This window comes from Pezoporus flaviventris, unplaced genomic scaffold (assembly GCF_033815535.1).
Source record: "Pezoporus flaviventris isolate CSIRO_AGI_PZ_B2104156 unplaced genomic scaffold, CSIRO_AGI_Pfla_v1 ptg000023l, whole genome shotgun sequence".
Taxonomy (NCBI): domain Eukaryota; kingdom Metazoa; phylum Chordata; class Aves; order Psittaciformes; family Psittacidae; genus Pezoporus; species Pezoporus flaviventris.
The window spans coordinates 19,258,549-19,277,123 of NW_026892571.1; the positions used below are offsets into that span (position 1 = coordinate 19,258,549).

General features: G+C 51.5%; 1 protein-coding gene across 4 annotated transcripts in view; it reads left to right on the forward strand.

The window, feature by feature from the left end:
* The window catches only part of ARHGAP26 (Rho GTPase activating protein 26), a 115,759-nt gene that overhangs the window by 93,138 nt on the left and 4,046 nt on the right, over positions 1-18,575 (forward strand). For 2 of the 4 annotated variants that reach the window (XM_061457129.1, XM_061457131.1), the window contains one exon: positions 16,293-16,403. The exons of 1 other annotated variant lie outside the window; for it this stretch is intronic. In XM_061457129.1, coding sequence (XP_061313113.1) covers positions 16,293-16,403 — 111 coding nt within the window. Of the gene's footprint in view, positions 1-11,661; positions 11,976-16,292; positions 16,404-18,575 lie in introns of those variants that run through there. One more of the 4 variants, XM_061457132.1, reaches the window with a different exon arrangement.

The following is an 18,575-nucleotide window of genomic DNA, read 5'->3' on the forward strand; positions in this document are numbered from 1 at the left end:
GCGGGAGCTGTTCCCGGTGAGTCAGCAGGACTGCTGTGCCACACCGGGCACTGCGGGCGGACTGGGCTGGCTGCCGGGGCCACCAAAACCCCAGGGACCTGGGTTTGCTCCTAAAGAAGTGTTGGATTTCTTTATCCTGCCCTTGCAGAAAGCTGCTCCCTTGGAAAACGTGCAAAACAAGAACCAGAGGGTGCTGTGCTCTCAGCTGTGGTGGGGCAAGTTTTCGATCTACACCGTGTGATGGTGAAAACCAGGAGATTTCAGATTGCAGGTTTTAGCATCCCTTAAGAGAATCACCTTGCTGTGTGTACTGTGAAGCCTCTGATGTGGGTATCACTGCAGAGAACTGACACGTTGGTTGGTGTTTGCTTTCTACTTTTCTCTTTTATGTACAAGTCTCATCTCTGTCCCCTGTGTTTCCCAAAGACCTTGCTGTGTGCAGGGTCCCACTGTGCTGGGTCCAAGTGCTCCGAGTGCTTAAATCTGGCTGAGGCCAAATCGGAGGTGAGTGCTGCAAACACCTTTTCTTTCTGAAGGGCTGGGATGGGTGGCAGAGCACCCAACATTCCCAGATAGCCCCAGGGATGCTTGCCAGGATCCTGAGGCCCCATTTCAGTGCTACCCATGCGCTCCTGCAGCTAGCCATGGGCCAGCACCAGGTGACCTGCTGTATCTGCACCATCCTGCTGCTGTGCCTGAGGAAGCTGGTGTTGGGAAGACAGGCTGGCTTCACTGGCTTATTTCAGCATTTCCCACCTTCGGAGTGCACGGGTTGGCAGTCTTGATGTCCTTCTAATGCAGGATGAGTTTGCATGTTGGTCAGTGTCTGCTTGGTTTTGCTGTAATTACAGAGCAAGTCCCTTTACCGGTTGCCCTTGGAATTGGCTTTGTAGGTGCAAGCCAAGTCAGGAATAATGAACACAGGGAAAAAAATTGCTTGATGAAGGAAATACCGTCTCTTGTGACCTCGAAATGAAATATTACTGGGCAGGTTTGCCTGATTTCTCAAGGAGATACAACCAGTCCAGCAGCACTGCCTCTGTTTGACGGCGTCTCCTCCTCTCCACGTCTTTCCGGGCCTGGCGGCCTTTGAATGCAGGGATTTTCCCAGGCGAGAGGGAAGCAGGGCCATGTCATGGCACCCGCAGCCAAGGCCACAGCAGGGACCGATGGCAGCTGAGGATGCCTATGGCATTAGGGTCGATGGACAGGCGGAGACCCCGCGCCACCACCCAGCCCCAGCACATGGTGTTGGCTGCACCTCCTTCACCCTGGGAACTCTGCCTTTAGGGAAATGCTAGCTTTGGGAAACTTGGATTTAGTCGTCACGTGTCTATTTGCATTTTATTTCATTTTCTCATTGACCAAGTATGGCTATTTCTTGCCCTCGATGGATATGGAAAGAAATGAGGAGCAGAGCTAAGGTCTAGTGGTCATGAAAAAAATAACCCAGTTAATGCAAGGAAAGGAGGTTATTTCCATGTGGTTTTGATTTACAGGACCAGAATAAATCTTCATTAGGCATCCCAGTTACAAAACTTGAACATTTTCCCTTCCCGAAAATGAGACAAAATTCGAGCATTAATGTATTTGCAAACCAGCCTCCACCAGTGGCGTGTTACTGGGCCTGGGGGTGATGGCACAACAAAGCCACGGGCTGGTGACTGGGATGTACCATCTGATGCACCTTCTCCCCGTTACCATGTCACTTGCCATCTGATAGCCAGACAAACCACTGCAGCATCCATCAGTGCATCAAACAGGATGGGGCAGTGTTTTTTGGAATAAATAATCTCTTAAAATGCCAACAGCTCCTGCAATGATTGGCTGTGACACACATAAGCAAAAACCCACGAGGAGAAGTAAATAGACCTTTAAATGCTGCTGGTTCCTCATAGAATTTAAGTCACTTTTTCCACTCAGAGAAATAACTGCATAAACACGGCACACAGCCTCATGCAGCAGCTCCATTGCCTGCACCCACCCTCTGCTGCAAAAAGAAACTGTTTGGTCTTGCTTTTCCTGGGGGTTTTAACTTTTGTGGAGTTGTCAGTAACAGCAGTGATGCGATCGGTACTGTGCCCCGCTTCGTTAGTCAAGTTACTGTGAGAACAGATCCTTCTCATGTCCCTCCGCTGTCAGGAGGGGATTAGCCAGGTGTAAAGGGCAGCAGGGGCTGGTGTTGGGCAGGGATTCCAGGGAGAGTCTCCTGGTTTCTGAATGCCGTGCGAGGTTGGCTGCTAGAATAAACCTATTTATAAAAAGACCCCCCTGCAGGCACACAGGAGCGTGTCTGGGGAGGCTCTTGCAGGCAGTGAAAGCCCAAGGACAGCGTGGCAGTGCCAGGGTGGGAAATGCTTCTGAGCATGGACCTGCAGGGGGATTTCTGAGCTGTTTCCTTCTTTGCACCAGAGTGTTCTGGGGTCAGGCTTGCAGGTTGGAGTGTTTCTGGAGTAATCCCTTTGCCACTGTCGAACAATGGAGGTGAGGTGCAGAACTGATGCAGGCCGTGTGTATCACCCGTTTCAGAAGGATGGATGAGGTTCAGGAGAATGGAACCCAGCAATGCTTTTACAGAGAGGGAAAAAGGATCTGTAGGTTAACACAGATGCAGTGCTGGGGCTTGGGGTGGGCTGGCAGTGGGTCCGGCTGCCCCCTGCCCAGGGAGAGCGGGAGAGAGCAGGCAGCGTCTGCCCATCCGCCCTCTGTCCAGAGGGGGTTGTGGTGTCAGAAATGAGCCCTTAACCTCCGTGACCTCTTCAGTTCCTCTCCCATTTTGCTCCCTTGCCCTTGTTTTGCCGGGGCTTTCATGGCTTTCTTCTCTTCTGCTGCTGTTGTTTATATTCCTGAAGAATAACAGCAATTAGAGGTGCAGAAGGCGCAGAAGCGGGGCCCACCCTCATCCTGCCTTCCCGTCAGCCACTTTGGGAATGGCTCTGAAATGGCATCTCTGGGACTTCTGTTTAAGACATTTTCTCATCAATCAAATACTGCTGTCCCTGAGGAACCTGCATGGAACCCGCGCTCTCCCTTCCCCAGTATTCAGCCCCACTTTTAACTTGGAAAAAGAGCAGGAAAAGGCACCGGGATTTTGTGATTGATGTTTGTCACTATGAAATTGGGGTAATTTGTGCCTAGAAGGGTCTTCTCCTCCCAGGTTGGGAGCTGGTGCCCAGAGATGTCCCGGGGCCAGCAGCCTGCTCAGGCTGATCCTGCATTGCACTGAACTCATAATGCGATCCGAGCAGTGCTTGCTGTAGTGAAGACGTTCCTTTTTACTTCAGCTTCATTTTCTGGTTCTCTCTGTTTAGAGGAGATTGCAAAGAAACCTGGTAGTAAGTGCAGGGAGCCTGGACTCCTCCATGGTGTAGAAACCGCGTGGGGCATCTGGGGTGGGTAAAGCAGAACTGCGAGGAAATAGGAACTTGATTAATGGCGAGGTTTGGGCTAAACAAAGCTGCTGCTTCTTCCTTCCACCGCATTGTGGCCGCCTGGCCAGGAGCCACGGCGGCTCCGGAGAGAGCCAAGGGCTGGGAGAGGCATTGTTGGGGCCAGCGGCTCCGGGCTGGGGTTCCCCCGGGAGCCTCCTAAGCCGCAGCGGGTCCTCTGCTGCCCTCATTGTGCCTGGCACCGCTGGGTGACACACACCGAGAGAAGCATCTCCCATCGGCCCTGCTCCGTGCCGCCGTGCAAAGCTTGGCCCTGAAACGCTGGGTTTTAGCCTGCTGTGGGTTTTAACCTCGAGGGGCGGATCCTGCGGTTGCCAAACATAAAAAAAAAAGGCATTTTTTAGTGATTAGGTAAAATCTCGTAATGGCAGCTCCTCCGGAAAAGCCTTATCTAAATGCGGACCTTTCCCTGCTGCGGGCGCACGCTGGGACCGGGGCTTTTGCACTCGGCATGTGTGGTCCCCATGGGGTGGGAAGGCTCCGAGCTGGGGCAAGAGGTGCCCTGGGCTGTCCCCAACCCCAGGTTCCAGGGATGCTGCTGCTCAAAGCCCTGCCTTCCAAGCAGTGTCATGATACACAGTGATTTCACCTTCCCTTCCCTCCGTACTTCCCCGTGTGCCTGGTTGGGGTTTGCATCTTTTCCATCTCCTGACAGAGCTGTGAGGTGCTGCTGTGCTGCTCATGGAAATGGGGAAGAGCCCTGGGACAGCCCTAATGGCACATCTGCACAGGACCTTGCCTGGAGAGGATGAGGGCTCTTGGCCATGAAGCTGCCCTTAACAGCAGCAAGTGGCCCTGTGGTGTTTGCCACAGAGTGGGGTGAAGTTACCCCAACCGTTGTTTCCTCTCCTGTTTGGGTCACAAGAAGTATAAAAGAGGAAGACTGGGGACAGCACAGCAGAAATGAGGTGCAGGTTCAGGCCCAGGAAGAGCATTGAGTTTGCTGCAGAGGCTCACCATGGGCATGGTTGGAAGGTGCCCAGTAGCAGTGCAGGATGGGGGGAAGATCCTAAATGTCTCCAGCAAACAGGCAGCTTCTCCAGTTTCCTTCTTGGTGTGTCCCAGGGTGTTCCTCTGTGCCGGGGACGTTTTGCATTTGTCTTGCGGGGTGCTTTGCAATTTGCACTTTAGCCATGGGGTTGGTTTTGTGCTCAAGAGGTGCCGAGATTGTTCCCAGTTTAAAACAGAAACCGCCTATCTCCTCTTTTCCTCATTTGAGAAAAGATCTGTAATTTCCCAGTCTGTTGCTTGGCTTATTCCAGATGACATAATATTCCAAGTATCTTGTGACTTATTTACTTCTTTTGGTGCAGACTGTTATAAGGGTGTCTGTATGTTTGGGTTTTTTAAAGCCGTTTCAACTCGGGAGCCCTGGATTGTGCCTGCAGTTAGAAAGCTCCATAAACTTTGGTGATTCAAGGTTCTGGCAAACAGCCTTAAACCTGTTTCACGAGAAACACAAGCGCTGTACTCAGTAGACTCCACAGACAAATATACTTGAGGCTTAGTTGCTGATGGCAATGCATTTTAAAACTTGCATATATGTATACATGCATGTGTATGTATTTTGTAATTCTTTCCTATGCTGTGTTTGATGTGGATTTCTTTTCTAAGCGTCTGTGTGTTTCTATGAGGTATTTTGAGATGGGTGCTAAAGGACGGTGCTCGAAGGCCGCCGGAGCAGGGGTGGTGTTTTGGGAGGGTGGAGGGAAATGGCAGAGCTTCCATTTGAGGCCAGATATTTGAGGCTGTGTGGCCAAGAGGAAAGGTCCAGCGCTGGTGGGATGCCAGCTCCCCCAGCACCCTGCTCATGGGCTCCCTGCGCTGGCCTCGCAAAGGGGAAGGCTCCAAGGGATGGTTTATCTGTTCTTCCGCTGTGTGAGCTTTTCATATGCCCGGAGTTTGGCAAAACAACTTCTCAAAGCTTGAGCTCTTTCACTTTTCAGTTGGCTCTCGGTCTAGAAACTTTCCACAAATGGAGCTTGAAAATTGAGCCAAATATTCTCATAAAATGAGCCTCCAGTTCTGTGGCTAACCCCATGTGAACTGGTAGTCACACGCCAAAATATTTCCTACCGGCTCATCCATTAAAACAAAGGTAATTTGTCAGGCTCAGAGCCGTTTGCTGATGGAGCCGGCACCCACCTTCCCTCCTCAGCCGCACTGAGTTATGTCCTTGCTTTGAACGTTGCTGTGGGTGTTCTCCTCTGGGTGCTATCGCCCGCGGGTGGTTGCAGGCGGATGGACAGGCAGGCAGGCAGGCTGACGGGCTCTTCAGAGCCTCCGTGTTCCCAGTGTCCCGCAGCTCCTCCAGCCTGACTCCTGCTCTCCTCGGCTCTTCCCAGCGCTGCCTCTTAGGAGGCTTTTCAGAAGTTTGTGCCTTTGAACAGCCCCGCTCTGTTTGTGTGATTTGCTCTGGGAACATCTAAAGGTGCTTCTTGTGAGCTGAATTAAATTAGATCCCCCTCCAAGAGAGGCAAAACCAGAGCCTCAAACTTCAGCAGCACGTACGCTTAAAAGGCAGCGTTCTTGAAAGCCTGGGAAAGCAAATCCAGACATTGCACTTTCATTGCTTTCTTAATTCATGTAATTAGTGTGGAGATAGCTGCAGAGCAGTGTTTGCTTCAAAGAAAGTGCCTCAGACAAACATTGGCTAATGGCAATTTTACTTTCAAATAAAGCAGTATTTGAAAATACATTATGGCCATAGCAGGGGAATGGATGCAGGAATCAAAGATGCTACAACAAAGCTTTCCCTGGGGCAGGTAGCAGTACACTCTGTGTTTTGTGATGAGCTGATGGGTACATCTCACAGTCATCTTCTGCTGGCCAGTCCTTTCTTTTCCTTTCCACTTTTTCCTTTCCTGCCTGTTGTCATAGAATCCCAGTCTGGTATGGGTTGGAAAGGATCTTAAAGCTCATCTCAGTCTCCCCTCTGGCAGGTTAAAGCCATTCCCCTTGTACTGTCCCTACAGGCCCTTTCCAAAGCCCCTCTCCAGGTTTCTTGTAGCCCCTTTAGGTGCTGGAGCTGCTCTGAGGTCTCCCCTTAAGGAGCCTTCTCTTCTCCAGGCTGAACAATCCCCCTCTCTCTGTGGTTCCAGCCAAGCTGTGGGTCCCAGGGTGTGTTTTGCTCTGGGGCTGCCCCAGCCCGCTCAGCCCCTGCATCCTGGCTCTGCTTCCAGCGCCTGTGCTCAGTCTGCATCCAAACCTCTTTTGGGCAGAGTGTCTCAAGTGTGAGCCCAGCCAACACTTTTATTGAGACTGCTGAAAGCAAATGATAGTAAATTAGGTCTTTCTGCCACCTATAAATGTCACCGCGGACAAAATATTTGTGGAGAAAGAGCCGAGTGCATTCTTGGGTTCCCCTTTCTGCAGGCAGATTGAATTCAGAGCCGAGGATGCAGCCTAGACTCTGCCTTGTGAAAGCCTTTTGACGAATGTGGGAGTGTTTTCTGGAGCGGTGCTGGTTTCCAGCCGCCCCACACAGGCACTGGGAATGCTGAAGACCTCCCAAACCTCCCCGGAGCCGTGAGTGGGGTGCGGATGGGGACCACCGGCCGTCCCGGGGCGGCCACCCCGCCTCCTGCACATCCCATTTCCCAGCAAAAGCCTGACAATTCCGTGCGCAGGGGCAGGGGAAGAGGGCATCCCGCGCACAAAGACATCCTGTCTCCCTCTGAAAGAGGATCCTTGTGCCTAATTAACTTCGTAAATTAGCTGGAGCTGTAACGCCAGCACTTTAACCCAACGTGGAGGTAACTCGATCTGCCCGGCCCTTTCTGCCTCCGTAAGGGATCCTGCCCGTGTCCGCTTCCCGTGCAGCTGCCGCTGCCGTGCGCTGCGCTGTGCAGACACTGTTGACAGGGCTGTGCTAAGCTGGGAAATCATCAGTGCCGTAAGAACCGCTGCCAATTATTCCCCGCTCCCCCGCTGGCATCGCTCCCCCTTCGCCCGGCTCGGCCCTGGGGGCAGCAGCGTGGAGGGATCCATGGGCTCCCGTGGTGAAGGTGTCGCGGCTGGCTTAGCGGGCAGTGGGAAAGGAAGCCATGGGAGGAAGGAGCACTGTTTCATCTTTTGTTGCTGTCTGCACCGGCGCTTGGAATAACATCAGCACATGCAGCCGCGTTCCCTGCGGAGCAGAGGAAAATCCCCTCCAGCTTCTGCCCGCGCCGGGCTGATGGGGTGGGAATGGGGAAAGAGGGGAGAGACACAACTGCCTGCTCTAACACATCCAAACCTTGCTCCCAGAGACCCTGCTGGGGAGCTCTGAGGAGCAGGGGAGCTTTATCCCCTCTCTAAGCAGAGTTGGGATGCCCATCCTTCTGCACTTTGGTGCTGGTGGATGCAGGAGCTTCAGCAGCTTCCTGCCTTCCGTGTGCTCATCAGAAGCAATCGTGTTCACATCAGCTTCAAGGCGAAGAGGTCTCTATATGACAAAGCCAGTGCTGAGAGCCTCAGCTGTTTGCTGAAGAGGATGGGGAGCTGGGAATCATCCAGCCCAGGCTGGTTTGACCCCCAGCAGCTGCTTCTTCAAATAATGACACTACCTAATCACCTCTTTCCAATGGATCATAGAATCACAGAATGCTTTGGTTGGAAGGGACCTTAAAGCCACCACTGCTTGAGCAGGAGGATCTTCATAGTGTGTCATTAGTGGGAAGGGAGAAAAGCTGACGTTTTCAGCTTGATTGCATGCAAAGGAATGGAGTAGGTAAGCTGGGAGGGTTGTCGTGCTCCCACCTCCCACTGGGCTGCACTGGGAGGAGATGTGCGATGGGAGGAGGAGGATTCTGCTGCTGAGAGTTGACAAGGCAAAAGTGTTATTATAAAGTTTGAGTTTTCAAGTGGAGAAAACATGAAAAAGAAAGAGCAGAACGAACCAGAGCTGTTGATAAATGGGATCATTTCGATGTCGTAGTCTCTGGGAATTTGAGTGACATGTTCTGATCAGCTCTGAACTGATGTTTGCAGAACACTTGAGCAACGAGGCAGTGCAAGAACTGACATACAGAAGGAAATCAGGCAAATCAAGTAAACGAAGGAGGTGATGGTGCGGTGGCTTTACTCACCCGTTCTTCTCAAATCATTTTTACAGGCCAAAATAATCCCCATTGTTTTTCCCGACGTGTATGACCTCTGTGGGCAGGTGTTTGTTCTTCACACTCCATGGAGGATATTGGCACAATACAAAATTACGAGTTTGGGCTGATGGAGGCTTAAAGAAGCTGCCTTTGTGTTTTGTTGGGATTTGAGCCTGGGAATGGCTTTTCTATCGAATTATGCGAGGAAGATTTCTTAGCCAGGAGTGAATTTTTTACGGTCTGGAGTAGTTTTTCTGACCATTGCCAGAAATCACGGACAAAGCTGGTGCTGAGCTGCGGGTCCTGCAGAGCCCCGGCCGCCAAGGCCATCCTCGTTACGTGCTGCTCAGCTTTCCTGCAGCTCCAACGTCCCGTTGCCACCCCAAATGGCAGGTTTGAGCTGCTTGTGGCTGGCAAACCTGTGTCAGCAGCGAGGCAAGGCTGCCCTGTGCACAGGATGTATTTAGCTCAAATACTTGATCCTACCGAGCACCCCCTGGCTGATGTGGGAGCTGTGAGCCCACAGGGATTTCAATTTCCTTCATTTTCCCGGAATCCCATATGGTTGCTGGGGTGGCAGATGGGAGAGTTTTCTTTTCTGGGGGACGTACGACAGCAATGGATTGACTGCCAGGGAAAAATGAGATTTCTGAAGGACTGTTGAGTTCTCCTTAATTGCGAATACAATTTGCTGGTGACTAATGGCCCCAGACTTGCAGAATTACCTCATGTATTAGAAGCGGTGGCGCGATGGAAAAGATGTGACTAAGATGCTGGCTCCTGATTTACCAACACTTCCCTCCTAAACTGCTGTTTGGCTTCCTACTGGCACATTACAACTTTGCTATTAATAATTAAGAGCTTTAACACAGTTTGAAAGCATTGGTTCAACATAAAACCTGCCAGCTTGATTTCCAGTCTGCTGAGAGCCTTTTGAGCGGGGAAGAAGCCGGGAGGGGGTTAGTGATGGAGCAGAAGATACAGCTGCTGAGCAGATGGAGTGAGGCAGAACACATTGTGTCCAGGCTGGGTGCCGTGGAGAACACAAAGACATGTTAGCATGGACCTGTGGTTGCCTCTGTTCCATTGTGCTGCCCCATATCTTCCTGTCTGTCCCACTCCCAATGCTGGTACGATGTTCCTGTAGGAGCAGTGAGTGGTGGGTGGGTAACTTGGTAGTGATGCTGTGCATTCTGTGTGATAAACGAGTTATGTGACTGATAATGAAACCCTGTTCCATATTGAGATGGCACAATGCTCCCATCGCCTGGATCTGACCGCTGGGGAGCACAGCAACTGGCCAGTTGCGCTGACATCCACACCAGTCCAAGCTTCCTTCCTGCAGTGCCTCCAGCGCTTACTCATGCTGAAAACGCATCCATTGCTGATTCTCTGCTTATTCACTCAGCCTTTCTCCAGCATTAACATCAGCCTCTAAGCTTCCTACACCAAACCAGCAGTGTCATTACATCCCTTTGAAACATCAAGCATCATCTGCCTGCATTTGGAAATGGAAATGTTTATTAAGAGGGACAACAAAAACCTCCAGCTGTCCTTTCCCAAGGTCAGAGCTCTTCCCAGTCTCTTTCTTACTCTAGTGGGAAACCTTTTAGATGGTTTATGAAATTACTAAAGCAGGGAAATATTTCTACATATGGGAAATATGCCAAGCAGCAAAGTGACAAGACAAACCAATGTGCTCTGTGTCTTCAGGATTACAAAGAGGCACACGTCCACGTTATTGAGAAGTAGATTCTTAATCCGTGCCCATGGAGTCAGAGGAACTAGTAAATGGAGATGTGGGGAAAGTCCACGCCACAGAAGCTGAAATTTTTGGATCTGTTTGGTCAAGTGATGTTGACTGCAGTGCATTTTGGCTGCTCATTTCCCAAAACATGTCACTGTTTTCCACCTGGATGATTATGCAGTAAGATAACACCCAAGAGAATGACACTGGAGGGAGTTTAACATCATTTTCATGCATTTAAAGTACCCAACAGAGGAAGACTCCTGCCAGTCTGAAGCCCTGTGAGCTAATGGTCATGAAGAGGGTTGTGCGTGGTGCCATCACTAACCTGCAGCTCAGCCAGAGCCTGGGGGTTGCTTGCTTGAGCCCATCCATCTGCATGTCCAGCATTGCATGAACTCCATGAGCTTCTCAGCCCAAGGCTGCTCCCATTTCATTTAGGCAACAGAGCCATATCCACTGGTGAGCTGCAATCTTCTTGTTTTAGCAGAGTTTTAGGTGTCCTGGCATTAAATAATATTGTAATTGTTTTTTTTCCTGGTTAGCTCTGAGAAGAGAGCCTTATGTTCTGCAGCTTTGTTTTATAGGAACAGAGCAGGAGGGAAAGGGCGGGGGGGGTCCTGATGTATTTTAATGCAGTCAGGGATCGATAATGTCGGAATGGGAATGCTGTTATTTATTCTTGAGGTGATGTCATGAAAGGGCTTTAATTCATGAGTAGCCTCTGCCCATTCATGGTCGTTAGATGTTCTGTGTCAGAAATAACCCCGAGTTCCACAAAAACAAACACCAACTTGTAAACATTTTTGAAGTGGAGCTGATGTCCTCTTGGCCAGAAGAACAAAGCAGCAGAAGTTGTCTAGAAACCCTGCTGAGAATAACTCTTCAGACCTGTAAACGCCTGGAGGACTTGGGCTGTGTAAAGAAAGTGCCAGAGGCAGACTGCAGAGAGGGGGAAATTGAGAAGAGGTGGGTTATGAGAAGGGATTAGAGAAGAGGTTTTTTAGCCACAGCAGCTGGGAAGGAGACTGGAGTCTGGAACAGGAGTTAAATGCACTGATTTGCTGGAAGAGCCAAAGGGGCAGGCGGGAGGTGAAGGTGGGGGTGCCCCATGGGCTGAGCGCTGCGACAGGACGTCCTCCTGCACCCTGCCTGGGCAGTTCACAGGATGCTGCAGGTCACACGTGGACCCACAGGAAAGGCGAGAGCCTCGGGATGTGTTGGGCAATGGACTCGTGGAGTTCCCTCTGCTGCTTCCGCTGGGAAGAAGGCCATACCCGCCCTGGAAGAGTCTAATTTTAGCCACTTCTCTGCTTCCTGCTGCCGGTATTTTTGGTTCTTAGCATTTTTTTCTCTGTTTTGTTTCCCACTGTGCACCCAACAGGAAGAGCCCCTCACAAAGTCCTCCCGAGTAAGAAGAAGGAAAAGAGGACATTTGCTTCCTGCAGGCAGGACTGAGAGCAGGCAGCAGCCAACACTTCCCCAAAGCCTGTCACCACCTCTGCTTTTTCCACGAGAAACAGAAAGGAAATTGGATCCTGCAAGAAAACCATTTTCCAAAATGCAGAGACCTCAGCATAGTCTGTTCAATCCATGCACTGACTTCTCCAGACAGACAGGACTCAGGTCTTGCAGCCCATAAACTCAGAAGGGTGATGCTCAGGCAGTATCTTGGGAATAAATACCTGTATTTCATGGGAGGAACACTGTGTGCATCATAGCCCATGGTCTGCAGGTGCTGTGAGGGCCACCAGAGACATCCACGTGTTCTTGAGGAAATGTGCTGGAAGGACCTGCAGAGCAGGACCGTGAGGCTCAACAGGGGTAGCTTGGTCATCACAGAACCATGGTCCTCTCTTCTGTGAGCAACCTGATAGAAACAGGATGGTCCTCGCACCCAAAAATCCACATGCTGCCATTAGTATTTCTCTCAGTTATTTTGGTGGGCACAGAGAGTGTTTCTTTGCCACCAAGAATCTGAAAAAAACAAAACCTTCCTCCAAATTATGGGTAGCTTCTTACATGGAGGCTGGCTTGGGTGCTGGTTCTTGCTGTAAGGCTTTGTTACTGCATCCTTGCAGAAATAACCCTCTGGATGGTATTGATGGCATTAGCACTGTGGTTAGCGCAGCAGGCTGCAGTTGGTGGGGCGATGACAGAGCCAACTTTAGGAGCAGCGAGAGCTGCATTCTTTTAAACCGATTTCATCTCAAAAAGTGCATTGGGAATTTCTGCTCCTGGAGCCCTGTGTGGTTGGATGTTCCTCCCGTTGGGCAGCGTGAGGGCTGGGATCAATAGCAGTGCTTGGTGGTGGCCATCCCATGCTGCAGGCTCACCAGTGGGATGTCCCATAGGGGCAGTGGGAGCTGTGGCAGGGGGGCTGGTGGGTGTTGGTGGCTGCTCTCAAGGGGACAACCCCAACCATGTTTCAGCCACCAGCTCATGGCCCCCTCCAAGTCCCACCTTGGCCAAGCTCCTCTTTGAGAGGGGCATTGCTGTGCCATTTGGTTTGCTCTCTCCCACCCCAGTGTGGGTGTCTTGTGGTCCCTTGGAGACTGCTGCTCGCTGGGTTTGTAACCAGGGACAAGATGGGCTGGTGGCGAGAGGTGTCTAAGCTGTCCTAGGATCATCCTGCCCTGCAGACGGCTCAGTGGACAGGAATCTTGCTGAAGCCAAGAGCTGGAGGACCAAGGTTTGCTTCCCAAGGTAACACTCCTTGCCTACAGAAAACCCATGTGTGGAGCAGGTAATGTGCATTTGATGAAAAGCTTTTTGAGATCACCAGGGTGGAGGCGTCTACATGAACAGTGGAAGGCAATGGTAAGATGGAAGTCACTCCTAGCAGGTCCTCTGCCTTTCAAGTGGTAAACCCATGCATTCATATTCCATTTGCCATGTCAATATGTACCATCTTGGAGGCTCTCTATAAGTAGCTTAGCTGTCTAGAGCCAGAGCACATCACTGCATACAGGTATTACAACCAACAGGCTTTGGCTACCAAATTACCAGCTTCTCTTGCAGTATTAACAGTGAAGGAAAAGCCCTAGTTCCTGCTGCCCAGAGAGCACTCTCCATGTCTTCATGGACATGGTGCATCTACCATGTGCTCTCCATTAGAGGGCAGAAGCATGCTTACACAGAGGTAAAATAATCCCAAATTACCTGCCCTGTGTGTCGCATAGCTCAGGGGGGTGGGACATCACCACCAATGGCCAGACAATACACCTCCTAGAAACCAAAAGAAGCAAGAACTGGTGCTTGAAGGGTTAATTTCTGTGACTTGGGCTGGCTTGATGGCCTTTGTAGCACCTCCTTCTGTTTAAAGTTGGAAATAGATTTAACACGTGGTAAACACCAACCTGTCGCAGATTTGTTAAAGACTAAATAACACGGTAATTACTCATTTTTCAAAGCACTGACAATTCTGATGGTAGAAAAATGCCAAAACGATTGTTTTTAAATAGTGACAATCATTAGGAGAGCATTTTGAGGATGTTAATCGTCTTCCTGTGAGCGTTCCTGTTTGACAGCCCTCCTGTGCCAGCTGCGCTGCGCTGCTGTATCTCATTTCTATATGCATGTAATCCTCTGTTGTAATAAAGGTATTGCCCATAATTACAAGGGGAAAGCATTAGTTTCTGTTGGATGCAGTGGCACAGCAGAAGCCAAGAGCTTGGCCTTAAGCAGATACAGACCTCGGGGTGGTTCAGACCAACAATTTAACCTTCTTTGGTGTCCTCTGGGTGCCCTTGCTGTGGTGATATTTATGACATGGACACGTTCTCTGTAGAAGCTGGACCACATCCACAGACCTAGCCTTTCAGGTTTGAGTTGTCACCAGCAGGGAATGCCAGGGCTTGCTGGCTGCCAGGGCTATGAAGGACGCACAGGAACCGCTTGGGAAGTGCTGGTGCTGACGGAAGGTCCGGATACCCAGAGATGAGCCTGGGGCAGGCTGTTGTCAGGGCATTGGTTGCACAGATGCATGAGCTGGAGGGGAGCTGCTGTGCCAAGAGTGACATTTTAGTTCTCAGGTCCTAAATTGTAACTCAGAGAACTGGGAAAAAAACATAAAATTCCAGATTAATCCTAAATGTTTTCTGGAGACACTTTGGGTGTTGGGGGAGGTTGGTGCTCCTGACTGAGGTTTTGCATCAGCTTGAAATGGAAGAAAAATGTTTGTTCTAGTTTCTTCTCTGATAATATTTACAAAGGCCTGTAGGGACGGGCCAAGGGGAATGGTTTTAACCTGCCCGAGGGCAGACTGAGATGAGCTCTTAGGCAGAAGCTCTTCCCTGTGAGGGTGCTGAGGCGCTGGCACAGGGGCTTGGAGCACAGGTGCTGAGGCCAGGTTGGACACAGGGGCTTGGAGCAAGCTGCTCTAGTGAAAGGTTTAAGGTGGACTCAGATGGTCTTCAAGGTCCCCTTCAACCCAACCAATGTGGTACTCATTGATTCTGTGAATTCATTCTGGGCTTCAAGAGCAGAAGCCAGGGGCAGAAACAATGAACTTCCGTGGTTGTGATCTCAGAGGTGTTGACCGAGCATGGGTTAGCTGTTAACCCATTACCCTTCTTGCAGAGACTACATCTGTTATTAAAGGTTTAGGCATCCTGCTGGGTGTGCTGTGCTCCACTCTGGAGGGAGGGGGCTGCACCATCCCTTCTGGAGGTCGGGGCTTGTTTCCACTGGTCCAAACCATGCTTCCCAGGAGGCTTCTCCTCGAACAGAAAGGAGGCTCAATCACTGCGTGGTGCAAGAGGGAATCTGAGTTTAACATCTGGGTTTAACACGGGTTAAAACAGATCCATTAAGTGCTGTTACTGCAGGGCTGCGTGCTCTGGAGCTCCCCTCTCCCTGCATCTCTTCTCTCTCCCTTGGGAGCCCCCAGCTCCTGGATGAGGATGGCCCAGGGGTTTACTGTGGGATGGCACCCTATTCCCACCTCATCACAGCCCTGTGGGATCAGAGGTACCATTCCTCTGCCAAGAATTAAAACATAATCGTGATGCTCTTTGTTTTCACAGAGGCATTTTCAATGTGAAGAGGTTTTTCTGGTGCTTTATCAGGGATGGAGTTTACAGTTGGAGTTACACAGAGAATATAAATGAGTTGCTAAGCATGGAAATGGTAGAAGATGAATCAGCCACAAATCGGTATTTTAGTACAAGAATTGCTTTTTGGTGAACCTGAGAATGACCTGGGTCGAATGGTTTTGAAGGAACCAAACACTTTTGCATGCATTTACTAGTTCACTAACTCGATTCAATGTCAATTGATAGCCATAGCTTAAAAGGGAGCAGGCTGCATGAGGGGAAAAAGAGTTCTTCAATGTAAAACATGGAAACCAAATCAATGGAGCTGATGAGCACGGCAGGAGCCCTGGAGCACTGGTTAGCTCGTTGTCATAACCAGCCCCTGGGGTCCCAGCACAGCCCCTGATGCTGCAGAAACCTTGTGGGGTGCTACGGGCTGGAGCTTTGCTCCTCATCATTGCCTTCAGAGAGGTGATAACATGGGAACACCAGCCCTGACCGGCTCCATCCTGTAGATATGGAGCTTCCAGCCCCCAGGACCCATGTGGTCAGACATGGGAACAGGCTGTTGGGGCTGGGAACCATGGAGCAGGGTCCAGCCTCTAACACAAGTGATGTGAAGGGGGATGGAGGCTGCTGGCAGGAGCAGTAACATCAGAAATACCAGCAGTTATTTCTGGCAGCACTGGGGGGAGTCACACAAGGCAGGTAAGTGCCTGGGCTGCACACGGGGTGTGGGGCTCACTGAATGGGGTGATGGAGCAGGGGTTAATTGGAAGTTCCGGCTCTTGTTGTCCAGAGAACTGCAGATCTGGCCTTGAAACATTTCCCAAGGTCTTGGCACTTCATTTCGTAGCTGTGTCTCATGCCCTGAATATTCCCAAGGCACTCGCTATCGTTGGATGTCGTCTGACTGTCTCTCGGCTGCTGTTTGTTTCTGTGGTGGCATGTTGATAAGGTATCTGGTTATGTCTTGCAGCCCTCAGAATCCAAGCCCAACGTCACCCCTCTCACCGTCCTGGCCCATGTTCTCTGCGCCATCAAGTCCTATGCCCACCTCCTCTACGTCCAGCGACTCATCCCCCATCAGGTCTGTTGCAGAATTCGCTTTGCTTTTTGTTGCTTTTGCTATTTTCTGTTTGATTTACTTGGTTCCCCCACTTCACTTCCCTTCTCCCTTTGCATCCTGCTCAAACCTCCCCTGTGCAGCTTTCTGCACTAAGCAAGAGAGGAGCTTTCCAACATCTCCCACCCCAGGAGGGACCCTCTGAGCCCCCAGCAGGCACCCACTGGCCCTGTGGGTGATGCTTGGTGTCACGGGTGGTTTCTGTGGGTTTCCTCAGACATTTCAGGTCCTGTGGTTTGCTGTACTCCTCTCTGCACAGGTAAGACGTGTAATGTGTAACCTTAGTGAAACGTGGTAACACCTCGTTTTCTGGCCACTTCCTTTTCTTATCTGGAATCTAAGGAAGGTAAAGAACACGTGAGTACACCACAGGCAGTGCTGGGGACCTGCGCTGCGGGTACCGGGGATGCTTGTGGGGGAAGCTGGGCCAGCATCCCCTCTGCTCTGTGTGCAGGGTGGGATGGGATGGGATGGGATGTCCGTCCTCCGAGCCCATCCTGGCACAGAGGAGCATGAGGCCGATGTGGTCCCCAGCAGAATGTGGCTCCCAGCCTTTAGCAGGCACAGGCGGCTCCAGTCCTGCTCCTGGGGAGACGTGTCAGACCTGTTTGTTCATGACAGGCACAGACCAAGCTCTTCCCCCGCACCCACAACACACAAACGCTGCCTGTGCAGCGCTGCTTGCTTGCCTGGGTTATTTATTTGTGCTCCATGTGTCTGCAAAGGCTGACAGCAGCGCGATGCCACCGAGCAGCTTTCCTCCGGGGGAGAGGCTCATCATCCCCGAAACTGCACAGGGACAGATGGGTGAAGCTCCTGAGTGCTTTGCTGGCCTTGTGCCATGCTTGGGGGCACAAACCTAACGTGAGCGATCGCTGGGGTCCAGCATCTCAGTCCCTGATGACTGCAGGGCTCATGGGTCCAGTCACAGCCCGTGGCAAGGGGCAGCCTGCAGGGGTGCTGGGCTGCAGAGATCATTTTTGGGGAGGAAAACAACAGCTTCGTTGGTTCAAGGTCAGCCAGAAAATGCCTTTTGTTTCCCACCTGGCAGTCACCTCCAGCTCTGCACAAGTGGTGCCTCCCAGCACTGAAGGACCCTCTCTGGAGCAGGAGGAGTGTTTGCCCACGCTGGGTTTTAAGTGTTTGGCAGCTGCTCGTGTCAGGCAGCTGGAATCCGGAGAGGAGAACCCTGTGCTTCGGGGCTGTCTTCACAGCAGAACCAAACCCATTCATGGCTTCCCTGGCTTGTGGTTTCGATGAGAACTACTTTTGCCATGAGGTGAAAGTGTGACACTTCCCTGGGCTCGCTCGGGGAGGAATCTGAATGCGCTCAAGTCCTTGGGAAGATAAAAACTGGTGTAAACACTGATAGGGGGAATGGTGACGCCTGGTCCCTACCGCAGCAGTGCTGGGGCTCTTCCATCACTTCCCTTGGCTGTGCCATAGCTGAGCTGTACCCTGCTGCAGAGCTGGATGAAGCCACTGGGCTGATGGGCAGGCTCCCAGCATCGCCTGGTGCTATCCCAGCTTTGCACCAGCCTTCCTGGTACCCAAACCCGGGAAGGATGGGTGGGAGGCTCCAGCAGGAGGGGACCCCTCTGCGTGCCTGCGCTTTGCTGCCGGGTCCTGAGGTCCTTCATCTTCTCTGTGTGTCTGCCAGTGATCTGCTCCATTTCTGGCTCTCCCTGCTCTCATTCACTCCTCCGCAGCGTGGGCACGCTGACACTTCTCCACTAAAATCTAATGGATCTTAAATCTTTTTTATCTTCAGGTACGGTCTCTAAGGAAGCACCGCAAATCCTTCCCAGGCCTCCTTGCTTTTCTGTCTTGAAATACACTTCCCCAGGGCTGATTCTTCCTCACGAAACCCTCATTGTGGCTGCAGCTGCACTGGCAGTGATGGCTTTGGCAGCCAGCGGGGCTGGTGGGCTCCTTCTGCCGCCTTTGCTCCGTCCTGGCCCGTGGGCTGGGTATGGCCCTTTGGAGGCTTCCAGAACCTTCCCAGCTCTTGGGAAGCTCCTGGAGCCAGCCTCAGGGCTGCTGGTTGTGTGGGCACCGGACCTGGGCTGTGGTCCAGCTCAGCTCACACTGGCGTTTGCAGTGCAGTGAAATGGTGCTGGGGGCTCATCCCCAAGA